Here is a 17,443-nt window from a genome sequence, read left to right on the forward strand (position 1 = left end):
TTGACTTCCCCGAGATCATATCAGTCCGCACTGAAGATCAAATGTCAGGACTATCTGAAGATTACCAACCAACGGATACTACTATTAGGAACGAACCCCATCCAGCTGTAACCGTTCTTGTTGTATTCTTAATGCTTGTGGCCGGGATTGTCGTTGCAGCAGCAATCTTCGGTTTGGTTTCATTCATGGTTAGGCTTTGGCGCACGCGCTGCCCGTGATTACACGCCACTTCCGTTGCTCTTTTGTACGGACGTGCTTGGGCTCATGGTATTAGGGGCATTTCGCACAAGCAAGGGGAAGGAGAGGGAGGGGGAAAGCGTACAATGAAGTGAAACTTGAATCTTTTAAGTATTGAGGGAAGGTGCAGCGTACATGTAGAACCCGAGGGTGTTGTGGAGCAACGAGTCGGAAAAAGGGGGTTTTGCTAAAGGAATGGTTGGAGAAAGAGCTAGCACCTCAAGGAGATACTAGTACTACTACTACCTAGTGCAATGATTTAACATGTCTTTGGTTTAGTCTTTGATAGCGACTTCGGGGTCACTGCAGCACGGGTACATTCTTATATTCATTTACAGGTGTTCAGTTTCATATGACAGATATGATTGTCGTCATTGTGCAATGCATGGAGGAAGATCAACGTGTACTCACAGCATCTGGCATGTAACATATAGCGGTACTTGATACTAGATACCACGCTGAGTCACTTGCCGTTTCGTGCGGTTGTAGGAGCAGTATGCATATTGGTTGTAGGGTCTTAGAATCCTGTTGTAGGGGACTGCAAGGCAGGGGCTTGGCCAGCTGGACTATTCAATAGTAATAATAAGAAGACCACGAGTGGCTTAGCCTCTGTTCAGCACAATTGACAGTCAGCCTGCTGTACTACTTGTGGCGTGTGCTCATAGGGTTAAGGGACCTGAGGGTGTAGCCCCCCGATGTGAAGAGTCCATTTAGTTTCCTATTCGAACTCGTCCAAGGCGATGAACTTGGGCGGACGTTGGAGTGGGTGGAAGATCCTTAGTGAAGATATAACACACCGCCCTGAACGACATGGGCACGGGCACAGCAAGTCGTGAAAAATCGACGGTAGCTTATCAATTCTAATCCGTCTTTTTCTTGATGGTCAACTCTCCCGTGAGCTTTGTGCCATCCGCAGTAGCTACCCACGGTGTGCCTTTAATCTCAGGAAGGCATTTGCCCGTGTGCCTTACCCGGCCGTCGTAACCAGACTGCTGCCGGATCCGAGGGACAAGCGCCATCAGGTCGCTGCCGTCCAGCAGACCCGCCATGGCAAGCAAGCCCTCGGGCTCTTCGGTCAGGATCGACTTTGTGCTCTGCACACGCCAAAACACCCACCCGCTGAGGAACAAGGCCACCAGCAAAAGAGCCAGAACGGCATAAGCGGCCCACTCAACAACGACAAACAGTCTTATGGTCGGCGTCCACATGGTTCCCACGCCCGTCTCGGCCACCTCAAGCGGGGTAAACATGGCCATGGCGGTGGCGACGGCATAAGTAGCACCAAAGACACGCGCAATGGCCTGCATGAGCACCGGCGGGGAGAGCAGGTTCTCTCTGCCAGCCTGCTTCTCGGCGACGTACAAGATGTTGTTGCCAAACTCGGACGACAACCACTGTATGCCCGGGTTAAAGACGTCTATCTCGAGCATTCTCGTCTCCATCACCATCCAAGGCGTGTCGTGCCGGCTGGAAGAGTTATTGTCCGTCAGCGGTGTGAAGGAGTGGAAAACGGTGGTCGGCGGGCCGGGGGCGCCTGACGTCAGGGAGGAAGGGGGCCAGGAGACGGCTACCTCGAGGAGTCCGGCAATGGTGCGATAGTCGGTGGCGCACGAAATGACACTGACGTTAGAGAGCAGGTACGGGCTCGTCGGAGAGTAAGTTCCCGCTGTGAAGATGAGTCGACTGTAGTGTGCTGCATGGGAGCAGGCACGCTGAGCGCTTGTCTTGAAGAAGATGAGGTCAGGGGGCCCCTCCACCACCGCAACCCCGTGCGAGAAATCGCAGCCCCTGTCTGTCCCCTTGACTTGAACCACGCCCTTTCCTGGTTCGACCAGCTCAAGTGACATGGTGTAGTCGGAGACGAGTTCGCAGTTGACATAGGCCGAATACGCCGTTGTGTTGGCGACTAAATGGTACTCTCCTGTGCGAGGGGCAAGCGGGGAGTGGAAAGGGCGGAAAGCAAACTCGTCGTTGGTCCACGGGTGTCTGTTTTCGTTATTCACCAGCGCTAACCGAGCGCTGCTCAGTGCCGGTCTCATGTCAAACTTGTCTGAAAATGCGGAAAAGTTGTACGCCGAATTGAAGGAGATGGGAATATCGGCCGGCATCATGATAACCCGTGTGGCAAACAGGCGAGCGCCCAAGGGCGCAGAAATGTATTGTAGAGCGAGGCCGGTCATGGCCGTAAGTCCGACAGTGGTATGTCCCAGCCGGAAGGCCCGCCACCACCTCCAAAGGGAGGGTGTGCAGCGATAGTCGAGCAAGACAGAGCTCGCAGCTGCGGCCGCCCTGCCGTGTAAAAGGTCCACATATGGCTGTCGAGAAGCCAGCGAGCCGGCAATCCACTGCCAGTAAATGTTGAGCAGCTGTAACACGACGCTGGGTAGGAAGGTCCAGAGAATGCCCAGGTCTAGTGAGATATTAGGCAGTCTTATACCCCGCTCGTCTTCGTCGTCTTGCTCGGTACCGTTCGCCATCTGTTGGTCTGGAATCGTGACGAAACCACTATCCCTCAGTGATCTCGTGACTAGAGCTATAAGGGTGACCATGATAGAGAGGTCAAACAGGGCGAAGAGGACGAGACAGGGCCATCTCAAGGCCTCAGACCGCCATTCCCGCACTGGAACTTTGTCGTCTGCCTCCTTCTCGGCCGGTGTTTCCGGCCTTGGAGATCTCGAATCGATCGTTGTGATCCCTATTCCTCCAGATTCCATTTCGAAAGGCGTGAACCTTTGGTGACAATGGATGGTAGCTGGGTGCCGAATCTCCATGATAAGGACGCAACCAACAGGTTGACGTTGATCTAAGATGCGACGGTTCCGCTCCGTCTCCCTGTCGCCCAGGCACAGCTGAGGGCCAGTGGAGGCATTGCTGGAGCTTGCCGTCGCCCAGTTTAGCTAGCAGCAATAGTTGGGCCGCCACCTCGACAGCCAAACAGTTCAGCCTCAAAGACAAACGAACCCCTGGCGTTGTGGTCCTGAGCTTTGAAAACCTCTAACTACCGAGGCAGGGCATATCGAGTGTTTGGACTCAGAATCGTTTCCAGTGACCGCTCCTTCGTGAGTCAGCACACAAGACAGTCGCCTCGTCCACGTTATTCGCCATGAAGTGCCCTTCTACTAGGACTACCCGTAGGATATTTGCGGCTCTCACCGTCATCCTCTTGCCTATAGTCATTGTGGAACACATTGCTCTGGGAGTTCGAGCACGTTCGGAGTGCGACCGCGATGACTGCCAACGGCTGCTTGACCTTCTGACCGAATGCAAGCAGCATGTGGACGCTGGTAACAAGCCGGAGGTGATCAAGTGTTTCTGCAGTCAAGAAATGTTGAATGCCTATGTCTAGTCAGTCCACTTTTACCCCAATGCTTCCAATCAATCGTTGTTCAGACTGACATGGCAATGTCCCAACAAGCTGCAAGGGGGAATCCCGCGAGTGTTTGCAGGGCTACCAGATGGATGGCCACTATGACGATGACATCGAGACGTGGCACAACAAGTGCCAACAGTATTTGACATTCACCCCGACCACCCCAGTGCTCACGTCGCTCGCGTACACCAGGGACTCGGACAAATGCATGTCGGCCTATGACGCCTGTCTCCAACGAGATGCGGGCGTCAAGTCGTGCGACCATCTGTACAGCTCCCGCAAAAACATCACCGAGGCCGTAGTCTGTCTATGCCGGCCCTCCCAGATTGCGATGGCATCGCGATGCTATCTCGACAGGACAAACTGCGGTGCTACCTGGACGACAGTCAACATCTCCACCGTGGACGAGTTTGAGCGTTGTCGGCCGACTGAGTGGTTAACCTATGGGCAGACGGTAAGCCTTCAATCTAGACTTTTGCCTGACTGTAATCCCGATATCATAACCTTGTGGCGGCTGCTAACAGTGGCTCTTAGACTGCGATAGGTGACAACAAGACAGTCACCAGTTTCTATTCTCCATCTCCGTCGACTCGGCCAACACCCCCCACCATCACTTTCGGGCCTGCCATAACGCCTACCCAGACTCAGTCAGCCGCAAACCAAGTGTGTGTCGTTGTCTTGTGGGCGCTGATGGCGCCATCCTTATTAGTGGGAGGCCATTTCATGTGAGGTACCAAACTGGACGGCAATCGATCGGGGCCGGCGCCAGTTCGGTGCGGTACGACAATGGTTTCCGATTACGACGGCGGGTTGACATCTCTCGTAGCCATGTTCGCAAAGCGCATCGAGGTGCTTGGTACAGATGCCAATCGTATCTCCGGGAGTTTGAAGCACTTTTGGGTTATGGAGAGCTTTGGAAGTTTGGATGGTGAATCCAGAGCTCTATGGTGCAGGCCTCCGCTGACCACTGGTGCCTGACAATTAGCGCGAACCTTGGTCGGGTCTTGTGCCCAGCACCCTTGGCGCCCCACCTGCGGGTTCAATCGGCAGCTAAAATTTAGCGCGAGTACGGAGGTACCTTGCACACTGCAGCACTTTGTTCCACCAATGACTGCATGAATGCGATTTCGTACTGTTAGAAACGTGAAGTATCTGTACCCCGGCCTCCAGGAGATGTTACGAGTACCTACTACAAGCAGTATGTGTCACAAGGAAACGTATTCAAGGCAGCTGCTTCTTAAGTGCTGTACATTGTTCGTGCAAGCACTGGCGCATCTGAGGCTGAACTTCAGCTGAAGAGAATCTGAAGTTGAGATTCTCAACTTCAGAGAGCAGTTGCAGCGATCCATAACACCCATGTCATGAGCATTAGCATTGGTATTAGGAAGGACTCGGAGATAGCGGTATGAAACAGTGGCGCAGCAAGCACACCATGTCTGCTCTCCAGGTGTTATATGATGCATCATGCATCAAGAACAGCATCATCCTCACATCAGAAGTTCACCACCGCCGTCCTTGAATTACCTGGCAATGACCCGGCCGTTAAAGGGGTTATGCGTTATGATATGCCCCTACGCAATAATCTTCTCAGCGACCTTTCCATCGTCGGTTATAATGACCTTGTCGACCTTCAGAGACGCCTTGACCGGATTGGGCTGGTTGTAGACCCACTCGAGCTGCTCGAGTGTACGGCCCTGCGACTCGACGCTGCGGGCACGCAAAGTTAGCTTCTGCCCAAACAGATTGATATACTGAGAATACAACATACCCAAAGAAGTACCACGCCAGCGCCTCGATGCTAATCAACAGTATCAGCCAGATAGTTCTTATCGGAGAGCAGGGTTCGGAAGGCATTGCTTTGCTCTGGGCTCCTGAAAGATTCGTAGTGTTGGAATGACATACCAATCCCAACCGACAAACACAAAGATGTACCGGTATTGGATGTTCTCTAGGGCAATGGGCCCAGCAAATTGGTTGACGAAGCCCAGGGCGTTAACAATGAAGCCAGAGAGGGCGAGACCCTTGGCACGAGTGGTCGTCTCGAGTGCTTCGGTGGGAATTACACCCTGTAGCGGCGTGTAGGTGAAAGAGAAGATGATGTTGAAGAGGAAATAGGAAGCCAGCGCGGCCTGACCATAAGAAATATTAATACCCCCGCCATCTCTTTGCTGCTGGTCGAGAGCAGCCGAGAGACCCGAGTTCAAGGCGAGCGCGACGGCACAGGCAAATGTTCCGATCACGAGAACTTTGCGGCGAGGCATTCGGTCCGTGAGGGAGACGGCCGTCAGGGCGCCGATGGCGGACAGAGCTTGGTTGAGAATGTTGTATCCGAGTTGCTGCGGTACGCTTGTGACACCGAGGCCCTTGAAGATGGCAGTATTGAAGTAACCCAAGCCGTTGCCCGAGAACTGGCCAAAGACGGAGATCATAATCACCTGGGCGAAGCGCCAGCGAGAGCTGTGCGACAAAAGGAATGGGCGGTAGTCCCACCAGGTCTTGTCGATTCCATCTTGTCTGATGCCCTCCCGCATCTCGTCAACCTCGAGCTTGACGAGCTTGGAGTTGGGGTCGCCATTTCCATGGTATTTGACGAGGAAAGCAATGGCCTCTTCCTCACGGCCGTTGGCCATGAGGAAACGCGGTGACTCTGGTATGAAGAAGACGGCGCCTATGACGATGACGCAGGCAAAGGACTGGAGAATCAGGGGGATACGCCAGGAGAAGTCATTGCCCATGTAGTTTGTGCCGAATGTGACAAAGGCCGCAGGGATGGCACCACCGAACCAACCGCAGTTGTAGAAGCCTGGCGATAATAGCGTGGTCAACAATCCTCCCAGTTCTCCTGAAAATGGAAGGGCGCCTACCTGTGCAACGGCCTCGCCAGTGTGGCGGAGCGATCTCGATGGCATAGGCAGGGGCGCCGACGGTCAAAATGGCCACACCAAAGCCGAGAACAAAACGGCCGACGACGAATTGAGCGAGGACGGACGCCGTGGACACGATGACCATACCGATATTGATTACGATAGCGCCGATAAACATGGCCTTCCTGCGCCCGTAGTTATCGGAGAGCACAGCGGCAAATGGAGCGCCAACCATGGCGCCGCTACAAGAACAAATCTCGTTAATATATCGTGTAGGCGCGGTCGCTACAAAACGTGATCTTGGGATGACATACACAGGGTACAACGAGAAGATTGTAGCGGCAGTCGGTCCAGTGTCGGTAGTGTTAAACATGACCTGGAAGGGCTTCATAGCAATGATCGATGTCATGAGAGATCCATCGTACCCGTTGGCACAGGCGCTGTAACTGGGATCAGCATGCTTGTAATTGAGACTGCTGAAATGGACGGATTATGGACGAGGCACATACCATAGGAAGGCAACGAAGATCGAGACTGCATCAGTAGGGTCAGTCTTGGTTGTCTCGCCCCCTTCTGCTCAGAAAGCAACAGTCTGGCTCACAGTAGAGGTGGAACGACTCCTTGCTTCGGGGGTTGATGTTGGACTCTTTGATGGCGGCGTACAGCTCGGCCTGGTTGCCACGCCATTGATATCAGTGCTTGGTTACTAGACGGTGGGAGCTTTCCAGGAATGTTGGGTAAGACGTACGTTGTGCACCTTCTTCTCTTTGGCACCCTTTATCTTGGCCAACTCATCGAGGCCGGTACCGTGTGTTGATACGACACCGGGCTGCTCGGTGGCAACCTCGATGCCGTGTGAAGCCTGCTTCTCGCTGCTGATTTCAGGGGACGACATGTTTGCGCTGGCTCAGGACGAAGCAGGTTTGGGCATAGGAGGGAGTGTTGCGACTGATGCACCCCGAGATCGACCGACATATATACACATTATGCCGAGAGGGCCCAGAACATGGGAAAGTCTCTTCATACCTCTTTCCAGTATGCAGTGATACCAAGTCTGTAAGTACTGTGGATGGCTTCCCCAATTTCCGATTTAGGAAACGGACGGCCCCCCTCCGAGGTCCCAAACGGGTTGCGAGGAGCGTGCAACGCCCGCGCAGCATCGTGATTGACCAAAAATTCTCCGACTGTTTGGATCTAATGTTTTTTTGCGTTAACTCGCTTGTTCCCCTCGACAGACAGAACCGTTATTCGCCAGAAAGATCATGGTCTATGGCATGGATCGTGATGCGAACGGTCAAAACCGCGAGATGTAACGGCCGTACGGGCCTGGGTTCCTGTGCTGGCATTAGCCCAATCATTCAATGGATTTCATCATGAGTTCAAGCCTTTCCCACAGGTTCCCCGAGGACTGGGACAGCTTCGGCTCCGCAAACTCGGGTACTACCTGTCTCCACGAACAGGTGGCCCGCAGCCAATGTACTGTTGCCTCCGCGGGCCGCCCACGTTTCCACTCATGCTCATGTGTGGACTATCATTTGCGGCTTGCCTAGACCTGCTGATGAGTGCGGGATGGATAGTCGGATTATTGTTGCACCTCGCCTAGCACTGCACGCTTTGGGCCCTGGAGTCGCAGACTCGCTCGCACTTATTCCACCGTCGCCCCATCTGCCAAGCAGGCCGTATTTCGTCTTGTTGGAATCCGAGGAATCCGAACTCTTCAAGATTGGAAACGGCCAAACCTGATTCAGAAGTGTCCCGCTGCAGTCCGGGGAATGTCGCTCAGCGCTTCCGTGGAGTCGGGCCGCGAGGGCCTCGGCATGCAGCGTTAACGCTGTTAAGTATCAGAATAAATCAGATCATGCTCCACAAATCGCCAAATCCATACCTTGAGGCGGCTCGGGGATGCTACCATGACGGTCCTGTCAGAAAATTGGCCCAGTCCGTCTTTTGATCAAGAGATTAGTATCCGCATTCATAGTACCGGTATGCCTGTTACATGTGCCTGCGAAGCAACATGATGGCCGAGGGGATGCTTTATAGGATCCAGGTAAAAGCTACAGTAGGTAAAAGTGCGTTCGAAGTTTTGAACACGCAGTGAAGTTGTGAACAGGCAGCCACAGCACCACTGGTAGCGCCACTGATTAACCAATCAGGTGTCCGGAATGCGAATTCTTTGTGGGAAGCTGCAGCTGGATTGGTGGCTCGAGGGTGGCTAACGTCAACGTCAATTTTGGGCAGTTTGTCGTGTGCATGGGGCCAGACCTCGGCAGCTCGGCTTGGCCTAGAGTCTCTACACTTTGTACTCAGCCAGCGACACCTAACATCTGTCTCGAGTTTTGTGTTGACCGTGCTCAAGTTAGTTCTGTTGAAGGGTTGTCAGGCTCGGATATAGATGGAATGAATGTTAACTCATCATGAGGCGTTAGCGAAGAACTCATAGGAAACTTTCGACATCAAGAATGGTTGGTCACTAAGCCATTGTCTGCTGAAAAGGCGGGAGTGAACGGCTCACCATAGAGGTAGAACTGAAAGGCGGGATGGGCCATGGTTGTTGAAAAGTCTTGAAGACAAATAAAGACCTAGGTCCTTGGCTGGTTTACCATGGATCTCATGTCACATATTCTGGCCATGATGCCATCAATATAGTTTGTCTCAGAATCTCAGACTTTGAAATCAGGTCTCCTGGCATCACTGATTGTTGCCCGCTCCTATAATGCCGTGACAACGTAAAAACTCGAACCAAAAGGAACCAGACAGAGCTGCAGACATTAGTCTAGTGCTCGCCTCTGATAGCGCATTCGTATCCTGTAAAATGCCAAACCCAAAACCCAAAGCCCGGCTAGTACAAACGTCTGCTGGGGGGCAAACACGGCTCCCCGGACGACAACGAACCCACTGACCAGAGCGAAGATGATCGGTATTAGGACAGATGGTTTGTACGGCCTCTCAAGCTCGGGTTCACGGTACCGCAGCACTATCGCTCCGAGGACCGTCAGGAAGAAAAACGTGTACTCCCCCAGGCCGTTGAATGTCAAAAGTGCGCGGAAGTTCCCGAGTAAGATATAGACTGCTGAGAGTATCGTAGATAGAATGATGGCGTTGATAGGGGCATCCGACCCACTAGTTTCCTGAGCGTCAAGAGATACCGGCAAGCCGCGGTCTGGTTGGTATCCGACACGGCCGAGGACACTAAGCGGGCTTGGAAGCCAATTCTGGTTTGCTGCAGCAACGGCCATGCGGCCAGCGACGAAAGAATTGCCGAGTAATGAGCCCGCAACGACCAGGCAAATGAGGACGGCGGCAACAATCCCAAAGGCTTGGCCGAGGAGGCGAGTGATAGCAGTCTGGATGTAGGAGTCAGCAACTCACGGGGCTAAATGCTGGCTCAAGCCGCCCACTCACCACGGCCACGCTGTCCGTGGTGGATACGACATCCCAGGGCAGCAGAATGTAGTAGGCTGCGTTGGCCGTTATGAAGCAGAGAATGATGGTAGGGATGGAGGTGTTGATGGCTAGGGGAAGCTGACGGGCAGGCGCCGAAAGTTCTGCTGAGACGTAAATGGCCTAGACGGCTGTTAGTCCCTATCTGGACTTGAACTACTGCCGTACCAACCTTGTCCCATCCGGAATATGCCCACAGTGCCGCATACAGGGCAGCCGACAAGTGACCAAGAATCACCCACTGACCCATCCCGTCCCAATGGGTAATGCTCCCATCGGGGTTGACGCTCTCCCTGTACCCAAACCATGGCTTTCTGCTCCAGTCGCCGCCGCCAATGACTCTGTCTGTATCGGCGAGTTGAAGGGCAATGACTACAACGCCCGCCAAGACAATCGCGGCGATGGTGACGAACTTGGAGACCACGAAGAAGCTATTCAAGCGCGTGCTAGCTTTGGTGCTGATCGAGTTCGCCATACCAATGCACGTCAGCACGAGAACTGAGAGCAGCTTGTGTTCGATCTTGTCGCCTTGGCCTGTCACACCCGCGGCGGAGTAGATGCTCTCAATGAAGACGATGCTCAATATCGCCAGCGTGGCTGGCATCACGGCCACTACCCAGGTCCAAGCAGCCAGGAAGCCGAACACGTCCCCGAACATGTACTTGAGATAAGGTTGTACTCCGCCTGCCTATCGTTAGCCATCCCAGCCGTTCAATAGTCACGTACGCAGGTCGTACTAACTAACCTTCCCCTGGTATTGCCGTCCCCAGTTCTGCCATGGTGCTTGCCCCTGTCCAGGCCAGCACGCCGCCCACGAACCAGACGAGCAGCGCCGCGCCTGGCGATGGCACGTTGGTGTCGATCGACCCGGGCGAGGTAAACACACCGCTGCCGATCACGATGCTTATGACGATGGCAAATGCCTCGACCGCGCCAAGGTTGCGCGTAAAGGTCCCCGCCCCTGCGCCCAGCTTGATGCTTTCCTCGTCGTCACGTTGACCAGCGCGATGCCCACCCTCGCTCGCAGCCTGATATTCCTCACGGCTTAATTGTTCTCCAGTTGTGCCGCCAGGCAAGAGCGGCCTCCTCTCGGCCTCGGCAGCAGTAGCATCAACGACGGTAGCGGCGGCATATTGGCCATTGCGATCAGCTGCCATACTGGGATTGATTCAGTTATTCACCGCTTCTGTGCGCACCCGTTACTTCCATCAGCGGAGGGCTGCCAGTCAGGTAAGGCAGGTATGCAATGATTGCGAGGTTGTGCAGAGCGACGGAAAGTGTTTCTCGGCCAGGCGGGGATCGGCCGTGCTGGAATTAGCCTGAAGACGCGATAGAGTGCAGTACCCACCCGGGTATGGCGTAATGTCATGCAACCGTGCGATGTTTTGCAAACATTGTGAAGAGACAGCGGGAGATTGGCTGATAGGGTAGGAGCGCTGCACGTTCGAATTGGATAAGTAAGGTAGGTATCGACGCTGTGTATGCAAAATATGCGATACACCGGCAATGTTCAAAAAACATAACCCCTTACATCCGGGGATCATACCTGGATTTCCAGGACCACCATCGCCAACGGCGAGACTCGAACTCGCAACATTCAGATTAAAAGTCTGACGCGCTAACCAATTGCGCCACGCCGGCTTAGCTTGATCAGGGTCGATCCGATTGGCTGCGTGTTCTGAGCAAGTACATATTTAATCCCTACAACGCCTGTCATCGTGCCTGTTGCACCACGTTGCGAAATTATCCCGGAGGTCAATGGCCGACTCGGCCGCAACGGTGGTGTAGGTAAACGACGGAAGCTGGTCGGGAGGGGGAGCGAAGGAGCGAGGGCAAGGGGTAAAGGCATGACATCAGCATCGCCAAACTCGACTGGGTACGCAATCTCATCATTCTCATGCCAGAGCCTGATGCACAGGCGGTGAGGCTGCCCTGACAGGTCAGCGCCGCGATAACTCGTCAGCCCGTGCCCCTCGTTGGCCTTGGCATTCCACGCAAGGCGCAGCTGCACCTCCTGACGTCAGTCAGGCGGAATCATGCATTTCAGCTCACCCTCGCTAGGCCTGGGACCTGAAGAGTGGCCCCCTTGATTCCCCAGAACACCCAGCGGTGAAAATGGGGTTGCGCTAGCCCAGACAAGAGCCGGCAGTTTCACAATATCCTGTCCTGCATATCCGCCGGAACACCGGGTCGGCCTGGCAGATAGAGCAGATAGTGCAGTATTTTTTTGCTTGGCATTTTTCTGGCTCTCGAAAACCCAAAGGTACCCTATTTAACACAGTCATCTGGCGAATGTGGAAGTGCTCCGACGTCAAGGACGGCAAAGGCGCTCGGTTTTCCCTCCCGTTGAGAAAGAAGAGGACATAAAACACTCCTCCCGCCAACGCCAATCATGTAGTAACAACCGAATGCTAGGCCTCCCAAATTCCCGGTAGCCTGTTGTCGATTCTCCAGTGCATCCCTTGACCTGATGACGGACGTGTCCCCTGTGGTGAACTTTTCCCCCTTCCCCTAAACCGCCGAAAGCAGCCGCGCAAATGGTATAGCCCCTTCTCGCCCAGTATGCAGAAATGCGCGCAATAAACTCCGGTCCTGTAGTAATCCCCATGCTACTATAACAAGTCAAAAATGTGTCGGCGTTTGCCCTTCGAAAGAAGCCTACGCTGATGACAAGAGCGGACCTCGGTCGAGTCCAAAGCCCAGTCGGTTTGGTACTCAGCGATGGTGATGAAGTCCTCGGTGCTCAGACCACCCTCCTGAGTGAATCTGGTCAGAGCGCTTGGCGGAAAACAATATTCGTTGGAGTAATTGACTCCCGTCGCGTTGCCGTATCCTCGCTGGTGCCGCTGGTGACAACCGTAAATGATACACTCGAAATCGCTGCTAGCTCCTCCCGTCGGTTTCGATGCCGCGTGAACTTTCACCTCAGTTAACCATCATCCCCAGCATTTGTCGATGGCGTCATTTCTTAGACCGACTGCTCGATGCCGTGATCTTGCTCGTCGTCATTAGGTCTCCGATGTACTTTTGCAGGAATTTATTATGACTATCGAGCTTATCGTGCTCCTCCTTGACAGCCTCTATCCGGTTGAAGAGGTTAATGAGGGATTCTTGGAGCGCCTTAGCATGCCTACTATGCTGTTAGCGGCTAATTTGTCCCTCTCTGCCTCCTCCCTTCCTGTGGGCTTGGGCGGGGACTTGGACTCGAACTCACCGTTGCAGCTCCTCTCTCGCCTCCTTGCTGAGATTTACGAGGTCTTCGCTCGTTCTCCTCGGACTCATGGCCCTCACATCACCTGGTGGTACCTGTACATCTACGGGCCCAACGGCCGAAGACTCGCGAGGCACGATCATGGTGCCGCTGCTCTTCCGACTCGAGAGCTGCGGCCGCTGCGGAACGGGCGCGTGGATAGTAAGTTCGCCTTCCGCGCCAGACGACGAGTCCGACCAGTCTGGGCTTGTCCCTTTCTGCGGACTGGCGTCTCCCATGGTGAATTAAGGCGTCGCGTGTCGCGTAGGATGGCGAAGGCGCGGGGGCGGAGGATTGGCAGTCGATTAGGGTTGCGAATGAGTACGTAGGGATACTCGAAAAACAGGAAACGAATTCGCAGATATCATGGACATGCAACAACCAATCGCTCTTCCAACACCTTTAACCAAGCCAGACAATTGTTTCCACCATTCGTCGAACAGAGTGGCGTAGATGCCCGGCGCGTCGGTGTCCTCGGATCGCTCGAAGGGAGGAGAGGGGATGGTTCGGGCTGGTGTGGAAGAGGGCGGTGATCGAGTCACGGACTCCCTCGAAGAAGCGTGCAGCTTAGCGCGAAAGACAACTCAGCAGCTAGCGGGTTGGCCGGGGCGGCAGTGGACTGCAGACGCTTGTGGAGTCGTAGGTGCTGCCGATGGAGTCGTGGGCCTTGCTGGGAAAGAGGAAAGCTAAGGTAGTGCGTCGTGACTTGCGAGGGTGAGGTGCTACCGTTGGCGGTAATGGTGCAGAAAGTACAAAAGGCGCCCGTCCGCTGAGATGCCAGACAAATGGGTAAGGGACGGGAGACACTCAGGAAGAAGCGGGCAAATCCGACGGAGCACAAACTAGCGTCCGCGGCTAGGCGCTGGTTTTTCTTCCTCCCCAACGTTACCGGTAAGCCACGGAAGAGCTTGGCGGGCAGAGGCAGGAGGACTCGAGGAGGAGCCGACAAGCAAACGGTGGGGTTTTGATGAGGGCAACCCGACGGGGGCCCTGGTCAGGAGGGGTGTTCGTGTCTTGTTCCCACTGCCTCGATCAGCAAGCCGTGCCTTGTTGCACTGGCCGGCCACTGGTTGCGAAGCCGCGCTCGCCGTGGTCACAGGATGTGCGGAGAAGGGGGAGCTGTTTTGGGACGCTAGCTGCGGAAAGCGTAATGTTGATCGGCGGAAACAACGTATTGGATGGGATTATTCTCCGTAAGTGTACTGTGTTCCGTACTTTGTACTCCGTAACGGATGAGAATTTCGATTTTGGGGGATTGGCCGATGGAGAGCGCAAGACTGATGTTACACGTGGATAAAATGGAAGGCTTGGCAGTCTCTCAGGGAGACAGATTTGCCCGGCATCATACCTGGTATATACACTATGTAGAGAGAAAATAAAATTTACCATCATCAGCACCACCGTTCACAATGTTCCGTTACCAAATCGCTCTCTGCGGTTTGTGCGCTCGGTTGGTGGTGGTTTGGAGTCTCAGCCTGAGGCATGATCAAATCAGATGTCACGTTGTGTAATCCTATTACACCGTTTTCCGTAAGGACCGGACGCAGCCAACAAGAGCGTTGGGTGATCGGCACAATGACGCCAAAGCGCGCTACGCTGATTGGCTCCACGGTGGGGCCACCCTGGACCCTCAAAATGGTAAGCAGGGGGTCGCATACGCCAATGATGAAATGATCTTCACCCGCCTCAAGGCTTTGAGTTTTGAGGATGTAACAAGAACAGGCTCCCGTCCATGGTGCACGCTGCAGTCACGCAGTGTCTCCATCAACTTCCGAAACCGATTCATACACATTGCAAAGGCATCTGGCAGCATTCAGCTGCTTTTATTATTCGCAAGTCAGCAACCGCTTCATCCTCCTGTACGATCTTTCGAGCATCAGGGTCAAATGGCGAAATTCTTCGGTACATAAAACGTTATTCGGGGTAGGCTGTCGGCGAACCGCTGTGCCGCTTGTACGGATAGCGGGAGGCGGTGACCAAGCTTGCAACCATGACGTTCCCTGTTTCGACCATCATCAATTCCAAGTTCCCTGACGAATGAGAGTGCCTGAAGATGGGACCCTGAACGAAGCATGTGTCTACACTGTGTCCTGTTGAGGCAATACTCAGTCACACACGCATGCGATAACACAGGATTTCTCATCAGTCGAAACACATCTTCGGTGTGAAGGGGCACCTACTGTGGCACTGGTAAGAATTTGTTCATCGACCAATCATTAGACCACTACCTGACCGAGTTCCTCTGTTTAGATATGCTAGTACAGGACAGTATCTCGAGTATCGAGAATATACTCCGTACTGGCACCTCTCGCAAGCCTACGCGGATTAGTCGCCGGTTCCGCAACAATGCTAGCCCCCACCTTATTAGACTCCTGGACTCGGAATTCGGCAACCCAACCCCAACCTCCGTCTAGCAGAGCTTGGATTATTACCTAAGGTACTGCCAGCGCGGACTGAAGGCCGCGACGAGACCAGGACCCGTACGGGCCTCAGATAGCGTCGGCGGTTTCAGACCGTCGACGTGAACGGAGACGATTGCAGGTCAAACTAAGTTACTTCTTGGTCGTGGGAGACCCAAGACACGACGGCCAGCCCATCGTTTTCCGTATTGTCGGTATCGAATCCTCCTCGGATGTACCTACTAATAAACCAAGAGCAACCGTGTACGAGTCGCACTGTATCAGGAGCCGTCGATCACCTCCTCGACCGACATAACGCACCGGGGCCAGCCTCCAATCTCTGCCGGCAGAAGCGAATCAACGATTACGCCGTATTACCGCGGCATGGCTGGCTCCGTCACCAAATTCAAGGAAAAGATATAACGTGTTTGTCCTCGACCGGCCTGATGGACAAAGGTCAGATTACGGAGTATCGGTGGAAGAATGGACTTGCGTCGGTCTCGTCATAACGTTGGCTGCTGGGCCGCAAATTGCCCGGCCACGGCACACGGCCATGGACCACTGCCCACGGATCGGCCTGCAGCTGCCGGACTGGCCGAAGATATCGACATCCTTCACCACATCGTTACGAGTCAAGCATGCCTGATGTATCCCCCTCTGGCTCTGAGCTCCCATACAGGCGGTATTACCCGCTCCACGTGTGGCCTTCCGGGACCGCCCACACTCGCCTACACTAGTCCGAACATATCCCTTCCCGCCTCTCTTCCCTTTGGGGGCGCCAAGGATCACTGTGTGCTGACGTCTTGGGATCGGCATCTACACCGTTGGTGTGCAGTCCCTCCGCAAAGACCTGCGCGTTCATTGTGCTCTACACTTGTAAGTACCGAGTAAATGAGACTATCCCTCTGGCCAGTGTCATCCCCTCTCCGACCTTCCCAGTAATAAATTAGTGTAAACTCTTCTCTTTTGGACAAGGGTACCTGATCCGAACCTTGGTACCCCTGTATAGGAGAATGAATAGAAATGATGATCTTTCAAAGACTCCACGGGCGGGGAGATCATCGGTGCCTAATGGCCAGCGTGCTAGTTTAATCACTCATCGCGCACCAGACTTTCTGTTTGCAGGGCTGTGCCGTTTCCGTCTTGTTTCCATGCATTTCTAGCTTCTTCCTTGCTCTGCTCGGTTTGCTCGACTTGCTCCGTTCTTTGAAGGCACCCCAATGGCAAATCCTAGCAGGTCCAGGTAGGTATGTAAGGGTAAGTTACTGCGTGTGGACACTGTGACCTCTTGCCCGCCGTCAGCATTCGACTCAGTGGTTGTCGACTGAGAACAAAAACAAAAACTGGAAGCATGCGGGATTGGGCTGCTTGTCCTTGTCACTTTCGTTGCCCTAGTGGGGGTATCGCGGGACTCAATCGATGTCAGGGCCAAATGGCAACTACCTTACTAGTACTAGTACACTAGGAGCCGAGACGTACCTCGTCATGGCTTATCGCACGTCTGGGGGAGGCGGGGATTGCTTCCGGGCCTCATCATCGGGCCTACGGCCTGCCAAAACCTCTCGGGTTCCTTGGCCGCTGCCCCCGACCTGCCCTCCTTACCACCGGCAGTTCAAGCACCTTCGCAGCTATCACAATGCAGCATGTATCATTCCCGGATTGTTCTCAACCGCATCGAGTTGGTTCAGAAGGGGAGTCCTTCATGATGTCCTGATCATTACCTACTCGTACCATCAGGTTATGGTGATTATAAACCCAATACTTGCGGCTGGACTCCACTGGCGACGTCGAACAAGGCGCACGCAAGCTTCAGAAACACAGAGAGGCCCTGGGGTCACGGTTGGCCTCTACCGCCGACAAGTCACGCCGATGGTACGAGCAA

At 54.1% G+C, this 17,443-nt stretch overlaps 6 protein-coding genes and 1 non-coding gene across 7 annotated transcripts; 2 read left to right on the forward strand and 5 right to left on the reverse strand.

Annotated features, from left to right (window-relative positions):
• Positions 1–1,097: 1,097 nt before the first annotated feature.
• Positions 1,098–2,951, reverse strand: N656DRAFT_794915 (uncharacterized protein; the record flags this gene model as incomplete). Its single annotated transcript, XM_064817355.1, has 1 exon — positions 1,098–2,951. One exon carries the CDS (start codon positions 2,949–2,951, stop codon positions 1,098–1,100), a length of 1,854 nt encoding a protein of 617 aa, XP_064674204.1.
• A 389-nt stretch (positions 2,952–3,340) lies between these two features.
• On the forward strand, positions 3,341–4,336 carry N656DRAFT_794916 (uncharacterized protein; the record flags this gene model as incomplete). Its single annotated transcript, XM_064817356.1, has 3 exons — positions 3,341–3,582; positions 3,653–4,061; positions 4,142–4,336. 3 exons carry the CDS (start codon positions 3,341–3,343, stop codon positions 4,334–4,336), a joined length of 846 nt encoding a protein of 281 aa, XP_064674205.1.
• Positions 4,337–5,178: 842 nt separating this feature from the next.
• On the reverse strand, positions 5,179–7,366 carry N656DRAFT_701219 (general substrate transporter; the record flags this gene model as incomplete). Its single annotated transcript, XM_064810927.1, has 8 exons — positions 5,179–5,314; positions 5,376–5,405; positions 5,510–6,410; positions 6,472–6,713; positions 6,786–6,911; positions 6,981–7,005; positions 7,073–7,142; positions 7,220–7,366. The coding sequence occupies 8 exons, from the start codon at positions 7,364–7,366 to the stop codon at positions 5,179–5,181; spliced, it is 1,677 nt and encodes a 558-aa protein (XP_064674206.1).
• Positions 7,367–7,620: 254 nt separating this feature from the next.
• On the forward strand, positions 7,621–8,277 carry N656DRAFT_774946 (uncharacterized protein). The gene is made up of 2 exons (XM_064814371.1): positions 7,621–7,807; positions 7,868–8,277. Exons 1-2 carry the CDS (start codon positions 7,669–7,671, stop codon positions 8,212–8,214), a joined length of 486 nt encoding a protein of 161 aa, XP_064674207.1. The 5' UTR covers positions 7,621–7,668; the 3' UTR covers positions 8,215–8,277.
• An 808-nt stretch (positions 8,278–9,085) lies between these two features.
• Positions 9,086–11,299, reverse strand: N656DRAFT_263335 (amino acid transporter). The gene is made up of 4 exons (XM_064809047.1): positions 10,658–11,299; positions 10,085–10,596; positions 9,874–10,035; positions 9,086–9,815 (listed from the first exon to the last, which is right to left on the reverse strand). The coding sequence occupies exons 1-4, from the start codon at positions 11,067–11,069 to the stop codon at positions 9,240–9,242; spliced, it is 1,662 nt and encodes a 553-aa protein (XP_064674208.1). The 5' UTR covers positions 11,070–11,299; the 3' UTR covers positions 9,086–9,239.
• A 180-nt stretch (positions 11,300–11,479) lies between these two features.
• N656DRAFT_t20 lies at positions 11,480–11,553 on the reverse strand. The gene has a single exon. It is a non-coding gene; the product is annotated as a tRNA-Lys (tRNA).
• A 1,320-nt stretch (positions 11,554–12,873) lies between these two features.
• N656DRAFT_700382 (uncharacterized protein) lies at positions 12,874–13,401 on the reverse strand (the record flags this gene model as incomplete). The annotated part of the gene is made up of 2 exons (XM_064810865.1): positions 12,874–13,042; positions 13,127–13,401. The coding sequence occupies 2 exons, from the start codon at positions 13,399–13,401 to the stop codon at positions 12,874–12,876; spliced, it is 444 nt and encodes a 147-aa protein (XP_064674209.1).
• Between the last annotated feature and the right edge of the window lie 4,042 nt (positions 13,402–17,443).

This window comes from Canariomyces notabilis (genome assembly GCF_033297395.1).
Source record: "Canariomyces notabilis strain CBS 508.74 unplaced genomic scaffold N656scaffold_2, whole genome shotgun sequence".
Taxonomy (NCBI): Eukaryota; Fungi; Ascomycota; class Sordariomycetes; order Sordariales; family Chaetomiaceae; genus Canariomyces; species Canariomyces notabilis.

Bases quoted from the DNA above. Each gene is read 5' to 3' on its own strand.
- N656DRAFT_263335 (XM_064809047.1), bottom strand. From the start codon at position 11,069: ATGGCAGCTGATCGCAATGGCCAATATGCCGCCGCTACCGTCGTTGAT. The intron at 10,036-10,084 runs GTTGGTACGGCA...ACAGCCGTCTAG, and splicing joins CATATTCCGGATGGGACAAG to GCCATTTACGTCTCAGCAGA. The intron at 9,816-9,873 runs GTGAGTGGGCGG...TCCTACATCCAG, and splicing joins CCACGGACAGCGTGGCCGTG to ACTGCTATCACTCGCCTCCT.
- N656DRAFT_774946 (XM_064814371.1), top strand. From the start codon at position 7,669: ATGTTTTTTTGCGTTAACTCGCTTGTTCCCCTCGACAGACAGAACCGT. The intron at 7,808-7,867 runs GTGCTGGCATTA...CCTTTCCCACAG, and splicing joins CCGTACGGGCCTGGGTTCCT to GTTCCCCGAGGACTGGGACA.